Genomic DNA, 22886 nt, shown 5'->3' with positions numbered 1-22886 from the left:
AGCGTTATATGGATATTTATAATAAACTTTCAAATATGTAACATGCAGAAACTGCATGTCAATGAATGTGGTCTGATAAAACTGTGTATGTACTGTATGTGTGTGTGTGTGTGTGTGTGTGTGTGGGGATTTCTCTAGTAGGCTAGTCATTACAGAACAAGGAAGACAGGTAACCAAAAGGAGAAAGAACAGGAGAGATTTCATCCATGACGCTTAGAGGTGTGGCCACCTGTTTTGTTTAAATGTAACACATCTGCAGACAGAGGCATCCTAGAGTCAGAGCAACCTGCCAGAGGTAAGAACGGCAGGCTACACATATGATGGGAATGGTTGCTGTATATATGCATGCTGATGGGAAAACAATGGTCTTTAGTAAAATGCATTTGCTTTTGTCTTTGGTTAGTGGTGGAAAGCCAGTATGAGTCCAAGTAAAATTGAAGGGCAGTTAGGAATTGTGTAGCAAAATTACTCTTTGTTATTGGTCAGCTGAAATTGGAGATTGTGGTCAATTGTGGCCCAACTGTGGCGTTGAGTGAAATTGCTGATTTTTCTACAGAACTAATTCTCTTATAACTCAGGAGCAGGAGCGCCGCTGGTGGGTGGTGTCCCGATAATACTATATTTTCTTAAACTATTGTCTGTCATAGGGCCCACATTTTCTAGCAGTGCCCCTGCTCAGGAGATTTCTAGGGGATAATCTGAAAATAATAACATTTAAGTGAGAATATACAGTTTCTTTGTTTTGGCTAATACATCAGTACAGATAAGAAGGGGCATCTTATGCTGATCCTTTTAATTACTTTAGGTGTGTGTGTTGCAGAAATGGCGCGTGTGCTGTGTTTTCTGGCAGTGGGGCTGTTTCTGTGTGTGCTGGGACAGTTGACTGCAGGTGAGCAAAATTTGGTTCTCACATTCTCTCAAGTTTAAAAATTAAATTTAATTACATTCTAATTTTTTGATCGTTTGCTATTGCTTTTGACAAATGCATCTGCTAAGAACCAAAAACATAAACATAATATCTCTGATGATGTCATGGATTATACAGTATATGCTATATAAGTATAGTGTTATTGCAATTTATAGTACATTTGAAATGTAATATGTACAATTTGTAAAACCCTTGTGTATAGTGAAAATTCAGAAGAATAATACAAAACCTAAACAATACTTAACGTAAGAGATGTTTAATTTTTAAATGAACTCTACGTTTGGTTTTGGTTTGCTCATGTATGATTATGTGTGTGTGTTTATTCTCACTCACAGCAACCTTGAGCCACAATGACGTACTGAGAGCCATCAATGATGCCAAAAGAGTCATTGATGATGCCTACACTTACTCTCGTGCTGAGTAAGAGACTTCACAGTACATATTTGAACATTTTAAATGTGTGTTAGTGTGTACAAAGCACGTTGATACTATTTAATGTGTGTGGTTGTGTGTGTGTGTGGTTGTGTGTGTGCAGGTCTCTGAGGCGTATAAGGAGGGGTAGCTATAATCCATCTGACCTCCTGCGTTTGATGAAGCAGCCGGCCCGAGATGCTCGCTCTGCAGTGAGATCAGCAGACTACCTGGAATACACTCTCCATCTCCTGAACGAAAGACACCACATCCACAAGCGCTCACTCAATGCTACAGGTACACACACACACACAAGCACACACACACACACATACAAGCACACACACTGAATAGTTTATATACAGATATAAAAAACATAAGTTAAATACACACAAACTTACCGATGCTTTATGTGTTGATGTGTTTGTGGCAGATTTGATCAGCGAAGAGGATCTGGACACTATCCATCGTCTGACTGGATGTGCTGCCCGTGTACGTCAACCTAATTGCAAGTCCACACCCCACGTAAACCAGTACCGTACAACTACAAGTGTCTGTAACAACAGGTAAATGCACACACGCACAGAGGCGTGAAATTAAGTGAAATGAAGAGTGTTGTTTCCTTAGTCACTCCTTAGACTCAGATACACCAATGACAAAAGTGAATTTACAGTATGTGTGTGTGTGTGTGTGTGTGTGTGTGATGTAGCGTGTGTGTGTGTCGCGATTATTATTGCGTGTGTGTGTGTAATGTGTGTGTGTGTGTGTGTGTGTGTGGTGTGCAGGTGTGTGTGTGTGTGTGTGCGTGCGTGTGTGTGTGTGTGTGTGTGTGTGTGGCGTGTGTGCGTGTGTGTGTGTGCGTGTGTGGCGGCGTGTGTGTGTGTGTGTGTGTGTGTGTGTGTGTGTGTGTGCGCGTGTGTGTGTGTGTGTGTGGCGTGTGTGCGTGTGTGTGTGTGTGCGTGTGTGTGTGTGTGTGTGTGTGCGCGTGTGTGTGTGTGCGTGCGCTCTCTTAGGAATTTCCCCCGCCGTGGCTCCTCCTCCACCCCCTTTGCTCGTTGGCTTCCAGCTGAGTATCAAGATGGCATCTCCCTACCACAGGGCTGGGACCCCATGCTCCAGCGCAATGGAGCCATGCTGCCACTGGTATGTTTAGTATGTGTGTGTGTGTGTGTGTGTGTGTGTGTGTGTGTGTGTGTGTGTGTGTGTGTGTGTGTGTGTGCATGCTCTTGTGCATGTGTGTAATAGATATCAACAGCCAGTTAAAAAAAAAACACCCAATCGATTAGTTGATCCATGGTCAGTTAAATTTGTTCAACATCTACATGTAAACTAACTTTGTCAACAAATGCAATGCAGAATCATGAGCATGATCACTCCTTCCAGCTTGCCTGCTCTCCTATTTTATGACTTTTGTCACTTTTTCTCAGGTGAGGCTCGTTTCAAACCGCATCCTTAGCACAGCCAACGAGGATGTGGTGAGTGACAATCTCTACACGCATCTGATCACCATCTTCGGCCAGTGGACGGACCATGACCTCACATTAACACCTTTCTCTCCGAGCATCCGATCCTTCAACAGCGGCATCAACTGTGACGATAGCTGTGAACGTACAGAGCCATGCTTCCCCATTGGTGTAAGTTAACACTCCGAATATCCCAACATACCGTAATTCTTCCAGTATTAGCATGTTGAATTTCTCAGTCATGGTGAAAGTTTAAAAGTTAAAAGCATGATGAATAAAAATAATAATAATATTGACTGAACTTTTTAAGGTCCTCACATAGGATGTTCTTCATACTGTAAGTCAATGAGAAAGCACATCACTCTTACATCTTTTTTAACTTTCAGATTCCTCCCAATGACACACGCTCTGACGAGTGCATGCCCTTCTTCCGTTCTGCTCCAGCTTGTGGGACTGGCAACACCGGTCACATTTTCGGAGCCACCAACGTGCGCGAGCAGCTGAACGTCCTGACGGCCTTCCTGGATGTGGGGCAGGTGTACGGCTCAGACGAAAAGCTGGCGGAAGAACTGCGCGACCTCACCAATGACAAAGGCCTGCTGAAGGTGAACGAGCAGTTCACAGACAACGGACGTGAGCTGCTGCCCTTTTCTCGGAAGAAGGACATGTGTGCCAACCGTAGGCGTATCACTAACGATAGCAACGCTCAAGAGGTAAACTGCTCCCTGGCTGGTAAGGATTTCCATATGTGTTTTTGTCTATACACTTACTGATTTATTCTCTGCCCTGTCTTCTTCTGGTTATCTTTTACAAGTAAAAGTAGTTTGGTTGGTATTTATGGTTATTCCATGTTATATCCCCTTTGTTAGTTTCTTTAGATAAAAGCATCAGCTAAAACAATACATGAAAATGTAAAATGCTATTTTGTGATGGAATATCAATGCAATGCGATGGGAAAACGGAAGTGTGTGTATGTATTTATGCCTGTGCTTGTACAGGGGATGAACGTGTGGATGAGAACATTGGGTTGACCTCTATCCACACTTTGATGTTGCGTGAACACAACCGTTTGGCACGTGCTCTGGCCAAACTTAATCCCCAGTGGAGTGGAGAGACCATCTATCAGGAGGCACGCAAGATCATGGGTGGCTACTTCCAGGTCTGTATTTGTGTGTGTGTGTGAATTTATGAAAGTGTAGGAACATGGATGCACAATGGTGTAGTTGCTAAAGCATGTTAGATATGTATATGATAACTGCTGATACTATGAACACAGACAGAATATTACTGTCATATGCCGCATTGCTGAACTTGTCCCTTTATCTCACAGGTGATCACGTTCCGTGACTACTTGTTACACATTATTGGCCCAGATTTCCTTAACGGACCTCAGCTTGGCCCTTATCCTGGTTATGATGAGAATGTGGACCCGTCCATCGCAAATGTGTTTGCCACCGCAGCCTACCGCTTTGCCCATCTGGCCATTCAGCCCTTCATGTTCCGTCTGGATGAGAACTATCAGGAGCATCCACAGTGGCCCAACGTGCTGTTCCACAGGAACTTTTTTACACCCTGGAGGCTGATCTTTGAGGGTGAGAGAGCATGACATAGGTCTGCCAATATGCACACGTCATAGTATAACAGTTATATCGGCTGGTTCCGACAAAAGACAATGTATCTTAACATAAACTTCCTGTGTCTGCCTGTAGGGGGCATCGACCCAGTGATTCGTGGTCTGGTGGGCCGTCAGGCAAAGCTCAACACACAGGACACCATGATGCACGATGAGTTGCGCGAGCACCTCTTTAGGTTCCTTAGTCACGTAGCGCTGGACCTGGCTGCTCTGAACATGCAGAGGGGACGCGACCATGGCATTCCTGGTATGCGCTCTCTCTCATACGTATTCCTCTTCCATTCAACATCGTTTATGACATTCACAATACATTGATAGTCATGGTGTGTGGTGATGGATATTTATGTGTGCTGAATCACTAAGTCGTATTTAACACTATCACAGACTGTAACTGGTAAGTGGCATCCTGAGACAGGAGTGGCTAATCTAAGTCCGTCCGTCTCTCTTCATAGGCTACAATAGCTGGCGTGGCTTCTGTGGCCTGTCCCAGCCTCGCACGCTGGATGAGCTGGCCGTGGTCATGAACAACACCAAGCTGGCCCGTAACCTGTTGGAGCTCTACGGCACCGTGGACAACATCGACGTGTGGCTGGGAGGAGTGGCCGAGCCTTTCGTGGACGGAGGACGCGTGGGACCACTGTTTGCCTGCATCATTGCCAGACAGTTCAAGAATGTCCGCCAGGGTGACAGGTCAGCATGTGCACTCACACACACTCACTCAAACACACACACACATGTAAAATCACACATACTTTCTTTATCCTCATACACATGCAAATCTTTTTTAGATTCTTGAGTAGAACAGCATATTACTGTAAGATTAGTTTATAACTGTGCATGCATGTGTGCATCAGGCTGTGGTGGGAGAATGACGGTGTATTCACCGAAGCCCAGCGTGAGTCTCTGCGCACAGCATCTCTGTCTCGTTTCATCTGTGACAACACCGGCATCACTGATGTCCCTGAGAACCCCTTCGAGTTCCAGCCACGTGGCTCTGGGTACACACGCTGTGAGGACATCACAGCCTTTGACCTGAGCCCCTGGAAAGAAAATGGTAAGAAACCCATGCACTGTAAATATTGGTAACAGATTAAGTATATGCATTTTTGTGTGTGCTTGTTTGTATGTGGTGTAATATTGTATTTGTCTTGGCAGCTGCGGGCCCAACCAAAGACTACGCCCCATGGAAAAGTGAGCAAGGTCCAGCTGGACCCCCAGGTAAGAGACTGTCAGTCATATAGCTTACTGCCATTTGTACAATGCAACCATCTGCAGGTATATATGTACTGCACCATACATTAACCCAGACATAATGAACACAACAGATCCCCCTGTAATTGAGAGAGTGTACATGTCAAATAGAACTGTACAGAACAGCCTTAAAGAGAAAGGAGAGATCATGTCTGTATTCCACAACTTTGACCCCTGTTTAACCTTTGACCCCTTTCTCTCCCTCTTAGGCCCTGCTGGTCCCCCTGGCCCACCTGGCAATGCTGCTCGCGCTGCCTTCGCCTTGCGCCTGGGCTACAACTTCCCGCACCCAGGCAAACCCATTGCCTTCAAGGATGTCATCTACAACGGCCAGAGCCTGTACAACACCCAGACTGGCGTGTTCACCTGTGTGGAGCCCGGTGTCTACCAGTTTGACTTCCACTGCACGCTCTACCAGAACGTGGGCAACGTGGACCTGCGCCACAACGACAAGCTGGTGCTCCACTCCTTCACCACGCAGCAGAACGGCTACGTCACCGCCACCGGGGGCACCATTCTGCAGCTGAAGGCTGGGGACCGTGTCTACCTCAGTGCCAACTATGGCGGCAACGGCCTGACCGCCGACAGCTTCTTCTCCGGGCACATCCTCTTCACCGTCTAATGGACAGAGGTTACATGTCAATGAGAGCTACTCTCTTCTTGAGTGGCATAGTCTCATAGGTCTATATGATCTGATTTACTGTTACCTGTCCTCTTCACACACAAATTCTCCTCTTCTCCTCTCCTTCCTGTCTAGTCTCTGCTCTCTCTTTCTCCATCACTCAGGTCAGGAAAAATGAAGATGAAGGATGAGCACTTAATATATGTGTATCACATGTCGTATTTATTTTGTGTCTTAAATTGTTTCATGAATGATTGCTCTTAATGTATTTGTCAACGCTAATGGATGTATTCTGTCAATTTGGATGATAAGAAAAATACTTTCATGGAGGAACACTTGTTTGCACTGATTTAACAATGCACTGAATGTACATACTCACAAACATATAGCCACATTTTCACAAATTCAGAATGTGAAGCTAAAAGGCTATCTGACTTTTAAATTATGGTGATTAATTAGCACCAATTCAGGGATTTGAGTCAATAACTGCTGTTAACATAAATGGGAAGTGTTTGCTTGTTGAATTGTGTTCCTGTCCTGTCCTTTCTTCAAGATCTTTGTATACATTCTTAATGCAATAAAATCACAATTAAGACTAATTCCTGGTTGGTTCCTCTTTAGTACTATGAGTTGCCTAGCATTTTGCATTCTTGTGGTAGTTTTGGGACTTCCAAGATGTGTTCAAAGACTTATCTGTTTAATTAATTAAATTAATTAATTCTCTTTTATTATGGTTTGTATGTTACGCTAGCCTAGTCGACACCAGACCATTCTCAGTTGTAACTGAGTGGGTCTGGGGAAGGTTCATTCATGGCTTAGTTTAGTTTAGTCTGGTTGTAGGGTAGGGGAGAACCGGGAAGATTGAAATTTTCTAATTAAACGTAATTTACAAAAAAATCATACCACACTTAAAGCTAATATTTTGTTGTGACCGGATCATTTGTGAGAATTGCTTGTTGTCAACTACGCCACCCTGGATCTAATGCCCAGGGACCCCAGAACAATACACAACGTATACTGATACCAATTAGAAAATATGCACAGGTTCAGATACACCAGGGAGACGTGAATTCCAGTAAAATCAAATGTCTTTATTGAAATAACTACTTAGGGGAGGGGGAGAGGGAATTGTGAAGCAACATGCTACTGAATGATACTGTATACATGATAGTAACATGATACTGTACTGAAAAAGAACTGGCAGGGGTTAGAAAGATGTAAAAATATATTTTATCATTCTTTACTTATTGCATGATTTACTGTAGCAGAAAATTGGTTATGTAATACAATCAACTCTAAAAACAGCAGCTATGCATGTCACACTCACAAAAATAACAGCAGGCGGAGCTTACCTGGTTGGGGGGCAGACTATCACAAATGAGTTTGCTAAAATATTGGTGGGGACAATTTTGTCATCTTAAAATATTGGTTAGAACTAGTCATGAGCGTCCCACCCTAAATCTACGCCCATGTTGGAGATGCCTGATGAAATCAGACGTTGTTGAATAGGCATAATTTATCCTGGTGCCACACACCTTACATCCCACACAGCAAAAGGACTCCGCGGAACGGACCCGCGAAACGGACCCGTATCGGAGTCCAGATGCTCTCAGGAACGGATCCGCTACGAAGGCGGATCGCGGACCCGCCGTGGCTCCGCACTGCATCCCTCCGCATCCGCGATTAAAAACCTTACCTCCGCGGCGGGTCCGTTTGGGATCCGCAAATCGATACATACATCCGCCGCGGACCCGCAACGGACTCAAAGGCTCATCTGGCCCGGGTCCGTTTTGGACCCGTTTATCTAATTTTCAAAATTCCTTCTGTTCTTGCTGTAGGATAAAACTAGGCAACTATAGGATAAAAGTAAAACTATCCCTAGGCCTAGCCTAGGCTACTACAGCAATATAGGCCTCGATTAATCTGCATTGCCTTATTTTTTTAACTTAACAATACTGTCAATAAACCTAACAGAAAAGGTTTAAGTCAAGACATCAATTTACTGTACAAAGCGTGATCACTACTCAATGGAAATATAAAATGGACATTTATGGAAAGTTACAGGTTATAAGCTATTCTGTTTTGTTAAGTAGCCTACATTGCCTAGGCTACTTTACATTCATTTTGTGGTCAAAACCTAATTTAGTGCATTATAGGCCTAGGTCAGTGCAGACATGAAATATTTTATCTAATAGGCTACAACTTCAATGAAATACTGCGCTATGCACAGCTAAAATATCAGAAAATGAATAACTGGTGAATGACAAAAGTTCAATAAAAGATTGTTTAATGCTTATTTCTCCTATTACTCCATTTGTGTGGATGGAGTAGGAACACATCTCCTCGTTGCCCGATCCACCGCCAGTTGAAACCGTGTCACCATGTTTTTCCTCACAGCACCTGTAATCAAACAGACAGATATGTTTATGTTTATGGTATGTAGCATCCAAAGCCAAGTATGCTTGCTTACACAATACAATATATGAGATAGGTATTAAGGAGATTAAATTTAAAAAGAAACATGACTTACAAAGCTCCTCTGTTGGCTGCACGTTGAGGGCTGGTGTGGGGAGTGGAGGAGTTGAGGAGAGACTGCCGTTCCTGGCCCATAGTGAGGTGGGGGTGTGCGAGAGGGGAAATTTTTTAATTAAATGGTAGTATAAAATTGTATTAAATCTGTTAACCATGACTGATAATACACATGGGGCCTTTCTATTCACTAATATTTCAGAGATCAGTCCCTACCTTGAGTAACTCTCCATATGTTAAATGCAGGTGCAGGGAGTTGAGGTGGTGAAGAGTGTTGCAGTCCTGCCCCATGGTGAGGTGCTAAGGGAGATAAATGGTTGTGATCTGTTAACCATGGTAGGCTGAGAGCTACAGGGCCAAACAATGGCAAACAAAAACAAATCTCTGGTCATGCTGGACATGAATTTGTATGTTTCAATATTTTGGTATGCACTATCTATATCAACTCCATGAATGGATTGACATTGAAATCAATGTGTTTCAATACAATCTGATAAGAATGAATTAACTTTTCAGGCAATATTGCATGAATGCAGATGTTTTAACTGACAAAATATTTGGCTGAGATTTTGAAAGTAATGGATAAAGTATGCAGAAAATCTCAGATGGTAATGCAGATGCAATCTGTTGATCTGAAATGGAGTGACTACTGCTGTGTTAATATAGATGGGGCCACTGTATTCAATATTATTTCAGAGATCAGTCTTTACCTTAACAGTTTTCTCCAGGTTGAGGGGTAGTGACTCGGCTGCCTGGCACTCGGCGAGATGGTGGAGCTGGAGGAATAGATACAAAGAGAGGGGAATGTCTTTAGCACTAAGAATGTTAACCATATCTCTAATATTAATATTATGATTTAGTTATTTCAATGTTAAGAGATTATTACTTACTTTGCCATGCAATTGGCTTGGGCTTGAGGGTTCAACTGATATACCAGGAGAGTTGGAAGGTACCTCAGAGATGCAAAGTCACCATTTTCTGGCTCTTCACTGTCATCAGAGTCCCCGAAACGATGGCTGTTACATAACGATATCATTATGGTTATTGCAATCCCAAAATTTCCAAATATACATATAGTACAAGCATCTCTGGTCTATTTTGGAATGCTACGGGAATGTGTTCACATTTCATTTTAACAACCCAGAAAGTATCTTACTTGATCAAGCAAACCCAACAGAGGCAATCGTAACGTTAGATGCTAGAATCCAGCCGATAAAATTTGACGCTGCAGAACAAACAAAATAGAAGATGGGGACCAAGTTCCATACAGTTAAGTTACGTTAGCATAATAAATCACAAACCGATGCCAATAGTTGTCTGAACCGACTTAAATAGTGATTAAAATGCCGAGGCTTTCATTACAAAGATGGCAGATAGACACTAAAGTTACGTATGAGATCAAACTTGGCAAAATGCAAACGTTAATGCACAGCTAGCTAGAGGCTAGGGCTAAACCATTATCAGTGAGTCAACATGCTAAAGTTGTAGGTAGCTATCATAGCAGAGTGCTTCACTGACTTCATTGACTGAAATACCAGTGCCAATATCACCTTAATCAAGGTTTGCATCGCAAACGTGATTTCAATATATGTATAGCACTAATAGACATTAGCAATAACTTATGCAATTGCGCCTAGCAGCATGCTAGCTAGCAGCTATATGCCGCTAGCATAGTAGCACTATATGGACAACAGCGACACATTAAAACAGACAAGACCAGACTAATGTTAAATAACAATGTGTGTTTTTTAAATCACACTACCATAACATATTCTGCCGAAATTGCTATCCCATTTTAAATCAGATAGGCTACAGACTCATATGAGCATCACAGCTAACAATAACGTTAAAGGAGAATTCCGGTGTGATATTGACCTAAAGTGTATTGAAACATGATACCAAGTGTGAACGTATGTCTCATAGCCCATCTCGGCTTGTCCCCTGCACTCCAAAATCTGGCGCTAGTTAGCCGATGCTACCAACAGCTTTTTCAATAGTGGTGCTTCGGCATCGGGCTAGCCATGTGAATAAATCACTGTTTTACACCCATTTACGAGGCTCAATGTATCTTTGTTGACTGTAGACTTCCGAGGGCCCTGACATTTAAAACGAGACATTGAGAACTTTGAAAAAGCACTGGTAGTTTACTTACAAGACGATTTATACAGACAGTATCTTCACGAAGTTTAGCGCTTGCAGCCATCTTGAATTTAGTCGTCATAAGTCGAGCGACGAGTAAGAATGAACAGGTATGATAAGGGATCAGATTCCAAAAATAATTCAGTGGAAATGCATGGATTCCAGTTGCTGCTACTGGAAGAAACTGGAATCCATGCATTTCCACTGAATTATTTTTAGAATCTGGCCCAATGCAAGTGTGTTAACCACTGAACCACGTGGCTGTGGACGAAATCTTGCGTTCCATGTTGGCTATTTATATTCTTTGTCTGAAGCAGTTGTGCTTCACGGTCAAAATGTGATGTTAGCAAACCTGGCCACTAGATGTCACCATGGAGTTATGTGTGTCGGATTGTTTCGAAACCTCGACACATTCCGGAGCAATTGCTTCGAACGTTTCGTTGTTTCACAAAGCCTCGTTCTGCCCATCCCTACCTTTCCACCAATCAGAGGCATCACTGTGGGATTGTGGGATTGTTCAGGATTGTGGGTAATGAGTACTTATCCAAGAGATCGCGAATAAAAGGCATTTATCTCAAAACAAGATTAGTGCCCCATTAACTCTTGGTGTCTATAGGAGCATATACAATCGCTTAGTACAGCCGTAGCTGGTTTTAAGTCTACCACGTGCAGTTAACATTTTTTTATGGCTTATACCGCAATTGTCAATGGAGAAATTGCATTGAATTTTTACATCCGGCATCGGCTGTGGGCGGGACTGTGCAACACCAGAGAGGGTTAAAGCTGAGCGAGAGGCGCAAACGTTCGACAATTTCCGCGTTCGATTATTGCAAGGGGGAGGGGGAAAATCCCCCTTTATGCAGACCAGAGTAAACCCTCGCTGCACTAATGTCAATGGAGACTTGTGGAATTTTACCAATAAATTGGTCATTATGTCTTTCTGGATTTGTTGAGAGGTTTTTAGAAAATTTTGTCATAATCTGTAAGTGTTTGGGATCATTTCAAGCCTAAAAGTGTAATTTTTTAGCGTTCGGATTTGTAATAAAATAACTTAATATCAGACCATGCTGCTGCCAGTTACGTCCGGTTGTTAGCATGCTAGCTAGCCTCTTAGCTAAGGTAACATTTTAAACGGAGAAGTGTAATTTCTTTGAAATGACAACTAGCTGAATAACATAACTGACATTAGTTAAAGTGGATAGTTTATACTCAAGTGAATTTGCAACAGTATATTAAGTTTAAGCTTAAGTCCTTCAACTACTAGTCACTTGTTAGCGATAGCTGTATTGCCATAGCTACTCCCATCCACTTGTATAGCATTTTAAGCTAGCATTAGCTAGCTAGCTAGCTCGGTTCACATGACTAATTAAATTATTCGTATCATGTCCTAAAGAATGATTCATTGGTATCATACATGATTATAGACAATAATACTGTGAACACAATTATGTTTATCTGTTCTTATTGCTTATTAAGAGAGAAAGTTTATTTAGTGACGTAAGGTGACACTCCCACTTATGCAGACCGGAACTGTCCCGTTTTGCTCCCATAGTAACGAATTACGTTGCTCTATCTTGCTAGTAATCAAGGATCTTTGCTATAACCAGAGCCCGTCTACGGAGAGCCTTGCCACTCCGTATTAAGTCCCATTGTACCGAATTTGGGATGCAGTTCCACCAGAGTTCCACTGGGGGCGATCGCCATGAGTGCAGAATGAATGGGAGTCAATGGAGCTAGACGGCTAAAATTGTCTCTTTCACCTGATTGTCGTTGACAAATCTCAGATTTGATTGTAGTTTGTATAACTTCAACATGGGTTATAGGTCAAAAGTTGAATAAACGAGTACTTATGTCCTTTTGATTTCTTACAGGTTGGGTCGTTGTTGCACATAACACGCTAGCATTGTGCTAATGAATGACGTCATTGACACATTTGAAAGGCTTTTAAGAACAATTAAGTGACTTTAAAAAATAGAATACTCAACCAAGTGTATTTTCTTTGCCTCCCCTTTCGAATACAATATTCAAATTACTTGAAAAAAAATTATATCCCGAGAAAAGTGGATTTTGAGGGGTACAGCTCCATAGACCTCCATGCATTCTGCACACGGACGAGCCCTCATGTGGAACCACAGAAGGAACTGCAACCAGTTCAGAAACCGGAAGTTTTCCGAGAGTGGCAGTTCTCCCCTTATTAGACATTCTCTGCTATAACTCCGCCATACCCCAACCAGAGATTTTTTTTTGCTTTTTCGCATGCCCAAATTTCCGTCAATGATTCCCGGGACACTGAAAGACCGGGGTACACGAAACTTGGTGGGCATGTAACCCCACATGGATAGCATGGAACCATCGTTTTTGTTTTGATCTGTAGCCCCCCTGCTGGACTGGACCCCGAAAGGGAGGGTAGGGCAGACACAGTTCTCTGTGAATATCTTGAGAACTGTAGGGCCTAGGATGACCAATTTTTTCCAGATGTTTGCCTCCAGGCGCCATGTTAACCCATTCCATGTGCACACATGTGCATAAACAGATACACACGCACACACATACATTTACAGTAATCATAATATGACACATACTCACACAGTAGACATATGTACGCATGCATGCACATGCACAAACACACATACGCAGGCAAACACACAAGCATGCACATACACACACACACACACACACACACACATAAACATAAACTTGTACACGCACACATGCACACAATTCAAGAATTTTTCCCGTCATCTACTTCCTGAATTTTTGGTCATTGATCATTGACCATTGACCCGGGACACCGAACCACCGGGGTACATGAAATTTGGTGGGTATGTAGCCCCACTAGACTTTTACGGAAAAATTTCATTTCGTCCCCGGAGACCACTCATTTGTGATTTGCACCCCCACCCCCCCGGTAAAAAATGAAAATGCAATATTATTCTGCTTTAATCGCCCCTATCTTCAGTTAAGATGTTCAGAACTGCACCAAATGTTATGTGTATGATTGACCTGGCATTCTCTGGGGGTATGCCAAGTTTCGAAGAATTTCATCCATGGGGGGGGTCTAAAAAATTAGGTTATGTGTACATTTAGTGACTGTACACTCATTGGCCTGTAAATGGCGGTGCACACATATACACATGCACACACACAGGCACCCACATACTATCGGTAATAGAACGGCCGATACATAATTACAAATTCAGTAGGATTAAAAGAAAGCCAAAATAAATATTCATCATCATCGTAGTGGCTGCATTTTCAGTATTGGCGATAAGTAGTCGTTTGTCCACTAGATGGCGCATCATTGCAGTGAGACGTAATTTTGTTGGAAGTTAAAAAGTGGGTTAGAAAACAATGGACGCTTCCTACAAGGACTGTAATTTACCGCAGCTTAACATCTAATAAGGATAGGACGATGTTCACATGAAGTGTAATTCCCATTTCTTCTTGAAGCCGCAAAATAAATCTGAGGATGTTTATCGGACATGCTTGGTTTTTACTGCAGGCACGCGTTAATCTTGTAATATCAATAAGGACCTAGGTAATGTTACCAAGTTAGCGTTGGTTGAGTGATGGAGGCCCATTTGATTGATTGCATTTGTAGAAAACTATAAATGCGGTTATACCAAGCAAATTGATAGCAGCACTGTTTGTATCTTTCGACTGTCATTTATTGCACGTGCTACAAAATCATTCTGTGCAATGGAAGATTTACCAATGTTACACCGGTCTGATACAGTTTTGCCTATACATGCGTGAGACTGAGACGCCTGTTTATTTTGTTTTAAGTGCGTGCAGGGTGTGAGAGGAGAATCAATGTGCTTTGATTCCAGCTTGGTAGTTGTAGTCTGTGAAATTAAAAAGCACGTGTGTGTGAAGTATCCAAACAATGACACCTTCATTTCATTATGGCTGCCTTAGCAACACACCTTAAGCTACTGTGTAGTGGGTCCCATTTAGAAGTGGCTACTTCATTCGCGCTTTCCTTGACTCATGGAGCTGCGTGAATGTTATTACAACATAACATTGTATGTCAGGTAGAAAGCATACACTTTGCCTATCCTTCCAACACAGACAGAGACACCAACTCCAATAGCATTTACACCCCATCGTCTGCTAGGCTTAGATGGACACACACACGCATGCACACACACACACACACACACACACACACACACAACCATGCCACAGCTGTGACAATGCACACACCACGGATCTGGTGTGAATGTGGCGTTAGTGTATCACCTTATATGTAGAGCATATAATATATGTGTGTGAATGTTAGTATGAATTGATGTTTTGTTCACCATGTAAGATTTGTTGATCTTTGTTATACTGTTGTCTTGTCATTCTTGTAGTTCTATTAGTTACTGCATGTTTGTAAACATATGTTTATGTTATTTCCCTGAAGTTGTTGTTCCTGGTTATTTAATCACATTGTTTAAGACTTTTCTAAATAAAATGATTTATTTCCCCTTTCGTAAACCTAACACATGTGCCAGTGTCTCTATATTCTTGTTTTCATAGTAGAATGAAGCACACGGAGAAGCAGTTACAATCAGCTAGTCTGTCTTTCAGCCTTTATCTGTCCCCCCCACAATTGATTTAGCCTCCTCAGAGTACAGTAAAACATCCCATATTGAGCTTGTTTTGATGGTAAAACATCTTATTTTTTTTACATGACCATTATATCTGTATTTTTAGGTCAGATGCCAAACCGGGAAATTAAAACATTCTACTCTTTATTCTACTCAAATTCTACTTGTTACTGTTATGAGTAAATTAATCATAACTTCTGAACCAAAGGTGATAAATTGATTCTGTTTTTTCCACTGAGGAGAACACAACACTGGCTATCCTTTGCACACTATATCTAAAACAGACATTAGATGAAAAGAAAGATTCATCTTGACAAATTGATATTTTCACATTTTTTGATGTTGAATTTTGAAGGTTTTGTTTAAAAACAGTGTGTGGTACACACAAATGTATTAACTATGATGTGCGCCATTTTAAAGGGCTAGTTTTCCTGATTACAATGGTGGGTATATCTTTTGAACAAAAGGTGACACATTGATTCTGTTTTTATCACTGAGTAGAGGACAAAATTGTGAATCTCCCATACACTCTATGTTATTCTCTATCTACAATAGAAAATGGGAGAAAAATTTTAAAGATATTTTTAAAAAATTATGTATGTTCTCCTCAAACTTATTCATTATATTTTATACCATTTGAAAGGGCTATTTCTCCTGATTACAGTGGTGGGTATATTGTATCTCTGTCATGTAGCATAATCATACAATAAGCCTTTTTGTGCCATAAGGCCATTGAGTATGAAAAAATTGAATGTTCGGCACAGTCTGCAAAGTTTAATTTCCTCGAAATTGCAGAACAGAAAAGAAATTAATACAAATTTGTATTAGAATCAAGCCCTTGAGTGCGCCTCTGCCTTTTTTTTATTATCATATTTAGTCATTCAAATATAATTTTTGTTAGTCAAGTTTTAGTCAACTAAAGGTCTCGTCATTTTAGTCTAATTTTAGTCAAAAGAAAACTAAAGGTATCTTAGTCTTAGTCAGTTTTAGTCAACACATTTTAGTCTTTTTTTTTATAACAAATTATTTCTGATTACCATTTGAGTCAAATAGTGTTTCACACATCTCAATTTTCCAACAATATTGTGTGTCCACAGGGCTACTCGTCTGTTATAATTACTCATTCTGATTTTTTGTCAGTCAGTATGTTTACATGCACAGGTAAGTCGAGCTACAGTTATAGCTCGGCTGGGATTTGACCATAGACAGTAAAAGATTTGACTGGACCACTGTCATATTCGTAGACCAGTGTTTCTCAAAGCGTGATCCGGGGATCACTGGTGGTCCGCAAGCTATCCCAAGTGGTCCGTGAGCAGACATGGTAAAATATAATATAGATGAGTTGTTTGCAATATTGAACCAACTTGTATGTAAAAACAGTTCTGCAACACTGTCTATGTAAGATATGCCAGTTTAAATCATACAGTATGAATCCACACAATAAGCAAAGTGCAAAGACAATAAGCAAGGTGGTTCAGTGAGTAGGCCTATTGTGTAGACTAATTATAGGCTAGGCCTACTGTTGAAGTAGGTCTAATCTTTTTTTTTTTTTTAGCTAGGGTTAGTTAAGTGGTCCTGAAACTGAAAAAGGCCACTGTCGTAGGCCAAAGTATTAATGTTTTACTCCGCCTCGCTAGATGGCGATATGCGCCCAAACACAACACATTCCCCAAACAGACTCTCCATCTTAGCCATAGCTAACTTGCTTGCGAACTTTCCATATTAGCTTACTTGCTAGCAAACTTTGCATCATCAGTCTAACTAGTTAAATAGTTGACATTACATGATGAACATGTTTGTATGGACATTCTGGGGGATGTTAATTTGTATGAGAAAAGCTTCAACTTCTGCGTTCTTCTTGCTAACTCTGGCAGAAATCTCCAGTGTTCTTGTTCCATGTAGTTTCGTGTTGCAGCCACAGGGTTGCAGCAGAGCCCGTCTACGGAGAACCTCCCCACTCTCTATTAATCCCATACAAACCGAATTTGGCTGCAGTTCACCAGAGTTCACCTAGATGGCGATCAAGGGCGAAGTCCAAAATACATGGGGTCCTATGGAGCTACATGGCTACATTTATTGTTTTCACCTATTTAACAACTGAAATCCTCAGATTTTATTTTATTTTTCGCAAAATGGATATGGATTATCAATCAAAAGTGAAATAATCCGGGAGTCATGTGCTTTCGTTTTCTTACAGGTTGGGTCGTTGTTGCCCATAACACGCTAGCATTGATGCTATGCTATGCTATGCTATGATCATGCTAATGAATGACGTCATTGACACGTTTGAAAGGCTTTTTTGAAACAATTAAGTGACTTTAAAAAATATAATACTCAACCAAGTGTATTGTCTTTGTCTCCCCTTTCGAATACAATATTCAAATTACTTGAAAAAAATGTATATCCCGAGAAAAGTGGATTTTGAGGGGTACAGCTCCATAGACCTCCATTCATTCTGGACTCGCCCGCGAGCGCCCCTAGATGCAGTACCACACCGGAAGAGTTCCGAGAGTGAAGGTTCTCCCCTTATTAGACATTCTCTGGTTGCAGCAACAGCACGTAGACTAGCCTACAGGAAAGCTGTTGCGTATGAACTCATTCGGAATATTTTGAAAACGTAACAGCTAGATATTCGGTCTTCTCATTTTGTAGACGAGTTTTATCTTAGTTTTTATTTCATGCAAAACATTTTAGTCTCGTCTTTTTTCGTCAACAATAATGCATCTTAAGATAGTCTTAGTCAGTGTTTCAGGACATTACTGCCATCTCGTCATCGTCTTGTCTTAGTCATGAAAAAAAAGGTCGTTGACGAACATATTTCCTCTCTTCTCTTCTGAAGAAATTAACACTAGTATGAATATACTATGTCAATAATCGCAAGGCTTTATGAATGCTTTATAACCCTTTATGGATGTATTTACCAAACTTTGATCTAATATGTTAACAAAACAAATATTTTTTCTGACTTTATCCAACATTCATATTTCTGTTTTCGGAATTATATCAAATTACCATATTTTTACACATATAATGCCTAATCTGCATGTTTAAACATGATATTTCTGAAAACTTGCAATGCAAAACATATTTGTATTTACGTGAGTAAACAACTGGGCAAGTTTCATGGTGATATCTATGAGTTACATTTTTTACCCTATTCACCTGTAGTGATTGCATGTTGATCAAAACTGTTTTTGTGCTCTGTGTGGGAATTTTCAAAATCTCTGTTGGGCTCCTAGGCTAAAATCACTCAGTCGGTTCTAAAGAAGCCTCATTGTAAAATGTGGTGTTTTTATCCACTCGGAAACAGTATTGCTGAATACAGTATGTGTGCACTACATCTTAATCCTCCACTTATACCTCTAGCACATGAAAATGTGCATGAAAAAAGTGGCCATTTGACTACTAGGACTACATTCAAGAGTGCCTGGTGGGCTAAAGAGTTATCCAAGAGTTATTTACCAGCAGACACACGCTATTAGACAGTGACAGTTCTGTGAACTGGTGTCATCAAACGTCTAGTGCAGCACTGGATAAACATCGCGCCTATAAACCTCCTGCTTTGAGGAGAGGGTGAACTTGACAGGCCTGCGCGCTGCCTGAGATCAGAGGGTTCGTGAGGGTCATCAGGCCAGATGGCCTCTATAAAAGTCAGGCCACCACGCGAGTTCTTCAGAGACGGACATCACTGTCACACAGTCTTTCTCGGAGGAACGAGGCACGGACTCTATATTCGTGCTGTTCGTCAGTCGTTTGTCGTTTTAGAAACCGCACAGTTTTGATAAATTATGGATTTATATGCCCGTTTAGCTGTGGTGTGCTGCATGGTTAAGATAGGCAACTCTGGAATTTATCCAGCAAATAGTTTATCCGTCCAATGGAATCTTGACGGGCCGAGATTGGCTTTCAGTGGAGCCGCACACCACCAGCGCAACTTTCCGCTCTACATGATGCAGCTTTATCGGTCATACCGAGCAGCTGACCACGAATCTGCAGGTACCACTGAGGAGGCCAACCCTCTGCGTCAGGCCAACTCAGTTGTTAGTGTAACAGCAAAAGGTGAGAATCTCCTCTTGTTATATCTTCCCAAGTCATCCCTTGTATGTTATTAATGTTGATTTTCCATTTGTTTCCATCTTCTATCAGTAGCCTACCTGACATCGAGAGTTTTATTCAAAGTGAAAATTAACATCCACAGTGTACATTACACTTTTAGTTTTCACTTTGAATAGAAACTATTGGTAGGCTTTATAACAACGTTTCACGTTTTATTTTTTGTCTTTGTTGGCTCTGGGGTGTCTTCTGAGCACGCAGCATCTGTCAGGCGCGCTGTCAGTGCTTATCTCAGGAGCACGGGAGTGACAGAGTGCTGATTTCACTTGAAAGAGTTTCTGCGTTTTATGTGCTCGAGCCATGTGTATTAGCCTCGGAGACGTCTGTTGAAGTCTAAACGGAGACACAATACACATTTCCCTTCTTCTATTCCCTCTTTTGCCAGCGGGTTAACGTTCTGGTACGATTGGTAAAACTGTCATATGGTGAGTGGCCATAGATGCAAACACGGCCATTCGACCGTTCTTATTTGCTCTATTTGCAAAATAAGTTGTACAATTACGTTGCCGAAACAACATCGAAACCATAAGGCTTTAACTAATAGGATTACATAGGCATGGTTCATCTTGCAGTATAGTCACGCAGTCTAAAGCTTTACTGTTTTATCTTTTATTCCAGGATGTTATCAGGTTGGTGATCACTGGAGCATTACCTTTGACCTTACGTCCTTGCTGCCAACTGACATGGTGCATCTGGCAGAGCTGCGGCTCCGAGTACCAGAATTCTTTGGCTCCAAACGTGTTCTGCTGGATGTGTTCCATGCCCACAATGGCCAGGAGTTGTTACTGGGCCGAATCCGCGCCGCACCCCAGCACAGGCCGCACTCGTGGCAGGTATTCAATGTCAGTGCCCTGCTCAGGTACTGGCTGCAGCAGGACCAGGCTCCACACTGGACTGAGGGAGCAGAGCTTGGGAGCGGTTGGACTGAGGAAGGCAGTGGTGTTGAGATAAAGGGCACAACAGAGGGCATGACATCCACTCGCCCAGGACTCGCCCACCACAGGCCGGGAGTCAACCACGCGACGACCGGGCATGTGTTGATGGTGGTGTTCTCGGAGCAGCGGACTCGAAGCCCTGTCCCCAGTTTACTGCAGACGGCACAGCACTCCAAACACGTCACCCCTCAGCTGACTCCACCGGTCATCCCAAAGGAGGGCCCGCTGACCCGGAGACACAAGAGGAACCGGCTGGAGCCCGAGCACCTCCCCTCACCTGAGGTCACGCCCGAGACCCCGACTCAGGCCACAGCAGAGAGCCCAGCCAGGCCACTGTGCCAACGGGTCGACATGTGGGTGGACTTTGATCAGATCGGCTGGGACCAGTGGATCGTCCATCCAAAGCGCTATAACGCCTACCGCTGTGAGGGGGAGTGTCCCTCACCACTGGATGAGAGCTTCAAGCCCACCAACCATGCATACATGCAGGTGAGTCTCACAAAATAACTGTTATAACACAACACCTATGCAAGCTGATAATTAGTTAGTACTGATTGAGTTGGGAGGCCTTTAATAGATCATCACCGAATACTACTGTAGGTGTCTCAGTAAAGAACGCGGCCTCATGTGCGATGAAGTAACATTCTCTCTTCTCTCCCTCCCCAGAGTTTGCTGCGGTTATACCACCCTGAGCGGGTTACGTGCCCGTCTTGTGTGCCCACACGCTTGAGCCCGCTGTCTATGCTGTATTACGAGGATGATGGTGTGGTGCTTCGACATCATGAGGACATGGTGGTGGAGGAGTGTGGCTGCCAGTGATGCCAACAAACATGCACGCTTGTGTTTGTCCATATATGCTCTTGAAATGCCTGAGATATTTTTTCAGGATTTTGTTTTTGCGGACACAACAACATTGAACTTTTCAAATGACTAATGAAATGAAATGACAAAAAGTATTATGAACTATGTATTGAAGACATGTGTTATTAGCATTTTGAATGTATATTTTAGATATGCTTTGTATTTAAATATACAAAAACGTGACCACTGGTACATTTCTGAAGATTTTGATATGATCCAACTATGTGTATGTAATATATTTTTATTTTGTGTTTTAATATAATGTACAAAGTCAAGTTAGCTTTTTGGAGAAATCTATGTATTTAATACAATGTATTAATATTTTATGTTTAAATGTTTCTGACTTGATCATTGGTTCAGTGCTCTGTTTTAGGGAGTGGTTGAACTTCTTTATCACAGCTCTGATATTGTATTGCAAAAATTTTGTCATAATAATAAAGTATTATATATTTCAGTCACACATTTCATGTGATTAAGTTTCATTGTTTGTAATCAAAAACTTTTTGATAAAATATCCATATCTGAACAGTCTTTTTTTGCTATTGTTCACACTCTTTTGAAAATAAGATGTCCAGAAAATACCTGCACACATCCGTTAATCTTTAATGCAAAATGCACTTCAATGAACAAAACACTTCATTTCCCTGATACAAAATAAGTCTATGCCACCATAAGCAAATGTTCTATCCCATAAAAACACTTTGGGTTAGTTCAGTGAGTTGATGGTGCTTATCAACGTATGCGCAATGTTGTGGAACATACAATGTCTTTGCAGAAAACATAAAACCCAGGTATTAAGCTGTAGGCTACTGTAAGTGAACTGTCTTGAAGAAAGTATCTAAATGTCAGCAAAATCTACTTTGAGCCTTATTAGCCTACTCAGCATTTTCCCTGAACATTGACCGAGAAAGATATTTATGAATTTCAAACTGTGGTTATTGAGTTAATTTTGTATCACACCAGTGCTAAATGAGTGCACTTAATTAATAGTGTGAAATGTAAAAATGATCTCAGAGACAATTGTACAAAACAACTGTAGTAGGTGGCACAGCAGTAGCACATAACTATTTTTCTAGTATACTGTAGGTCATTTCAATCTACTGTCAAATAAACGGCAATCATTATTCTGTTACACTGACTAAGAACACTTCCATGTAGTCTAGGATTTGTGTAAGATAGGCACACTCTGACTGGATGAAGCACATTGCCTGACAGCCAGACAAGAGATCTGAACAGAGCTGTCTGGTTGAACTGGTCAGTGTCTGAGGCTGGACAGGGCAGGACAGGGCAGGACAGCAGTGTGGGAGAGCTGCCCTCCTCTAACCTCAAAAGCGCCACCAAATGTGGATTGGAACTAACCAGCCATTCAGTCGCCACACACACGCTCACCAAACACAAAAGCCTAA

The 22886-nt window shown here is 41.8% G+C and overlaps 2 protein-coding genes and 1 long non-coding RNA gene across 8 annotated transcripts; 2 read left to right on the top strand and 1 right to left on the bottom strand.

Annotated features, from left to right (window-relative positions):
• Positions 1 to 232: 232 nt before the first annotated feature.
• LOC125294667 (eosinophil peroxidase-like) lies at positions 233 to 6907 on the top strand. 2 transcript variants are annotated; one of them, XM_048243575.1, is made up of 15 exons: positions 233 to 295; positions 821 to 889; positions 1264 to 1348; positions 1464 to 1636; positions 1773 to 1905; positions 2353 to 2482; positions 2767 to 2973; positions 3189 to 3534; positions 3801 to 3961; positions 4133 to 4394; positions 4512 to 4682; positions 4888 to 5125; positions 5290 to 5489; positions 5591 to 5653; positions 5896 to 6907. In XM_048243575.1, exons 2-15 carry the CDS (start codon positions 823 to 825, stop codon positions 6306 to 6308), a joined length of 2649 nt encoding a protein of 882 aa, XP_048099532.1. In that variant the 5' UTR covers positions 233 to 295; positions 821 to 822; the 3' UTR covers positions 6309 to 6907. The 2 variants fall into 2 exon arrangements, with proteins under 2 accessions (XP_048099532.1, XP_048099533.1); XM_048243576.1 differs by lacking the exon at positions 233 to 295 and adding an exon at positions 661 to 718.
• A 1966-nt stretch (positions 6908 to 8873) lies between these two features.
• LOC125294881 lies at positions 8874 to 11029 on the bottom strand. Of its 5 annotated transcripts, none has more exons than XR_007193577.1 (6): positions 10990 to 11029; positions 9994 to 10062; positions 9728 to 9853; positions 9548 to 9613; positions 9054 to 9137; positions 8874 to 8909 (listed from the first exon to the last, which is right to left on the bottom strand). It is a non-coding gene; the product is annotated as an uncharacterized LOC125294881 (long non-coding RNA). The 5 variants fall into 5 exon arrangements; XR_007193576.1 differs by lacking the exon at positions 10990 to 11029 and adding an exon at positions 10713 to 10752; XR_007193573.1 differs by lacking the exon at positions 10990 to 11029 and adding an exon at positions 10600 to 10734.
• An 8366-nt stretch (positions 11030 to 19395) lies between these two features.
• On the top strand, positions 19396 to 21438 carry spaw (southpaw). The gene is made up of 4 exons (XM_048244524.1): positions 19396 to 19630; positions 20303 to 20623; positions 20696 to 21108; positions 21286 to 21438. Exons 1-4 carry the CDS (start codon positions 19396 to 19398, stop codon positions 21436 to 21438), a joined length of 1122 nt encoding a protein of 373 aa, XP_048100481.1.
• Positions 21439 to 22886: the final 1448 nt, after the last annotated feature.

Source organism: Alosa alosa, chromosome 5 (assembly GCF_017589495.1).
Source record: "Alosa alosa isolate M-15738 ecotype Scorff River chromosome 5, AALO_Geno_1.1, whole genome shotgun sequence".
In the NCBI taxonomy this organism is placed as follows: Eukaryota; Metazoa; Chordata; class Actinopteri; order Clupeiformes; family Clupeidae; genus Alosa; species Alosa alosa.
Note: the sequence above shows the minus strand (reverse complement) of the source record. Positions and strands in the feature narration are given on the sequence as shown.

Bases quoted from the DNA above. Each gene is read 5' to 3' on its own strand.
- LOC125294667 (XM_048243575.1), top strand. From the start codon at position 823: ATGGCGCGTGTGCTGTGTTTTCTGGCAGTGGGGCTGTTTCTGTGTGTG. The intron at 1,637-1,772 runs GTACACACACAC...TGTTTGTGGCAG, and splicing joins GCGCTCACTCAATGCTACAG to ATTTGATCAGCGAAGAGGAT. The intron at 3,535-3,800 runs GTAAGGATTTCC...GTGCTTGTACAG, and splicing joins GGTAAACTGCTCCCTGGCTG to GGGATGAACGTGTGGATGAG.
- spaw (XM_048244524.1), top strand. From the start codon at position 19,396: ATGGTTAAGATAGGCAACTCTGGAATTTATCCAGCAAATAGTTTATCC. The intron at 20,624-20,695 runs GTGTTGAGATAA...ACAGGCCGGGAG, and splicing joins TTGGACTGAGGAAGGCAGTG to TCAACCACGCGACGACCGGG. The intron at 21,109-21,285 runs GTGAGTCTCACA...CTCCCTCCCCAG, and splicing joins CCAACCATGCATACATGCAG to AGTTTGCTGCGGTTATACCA.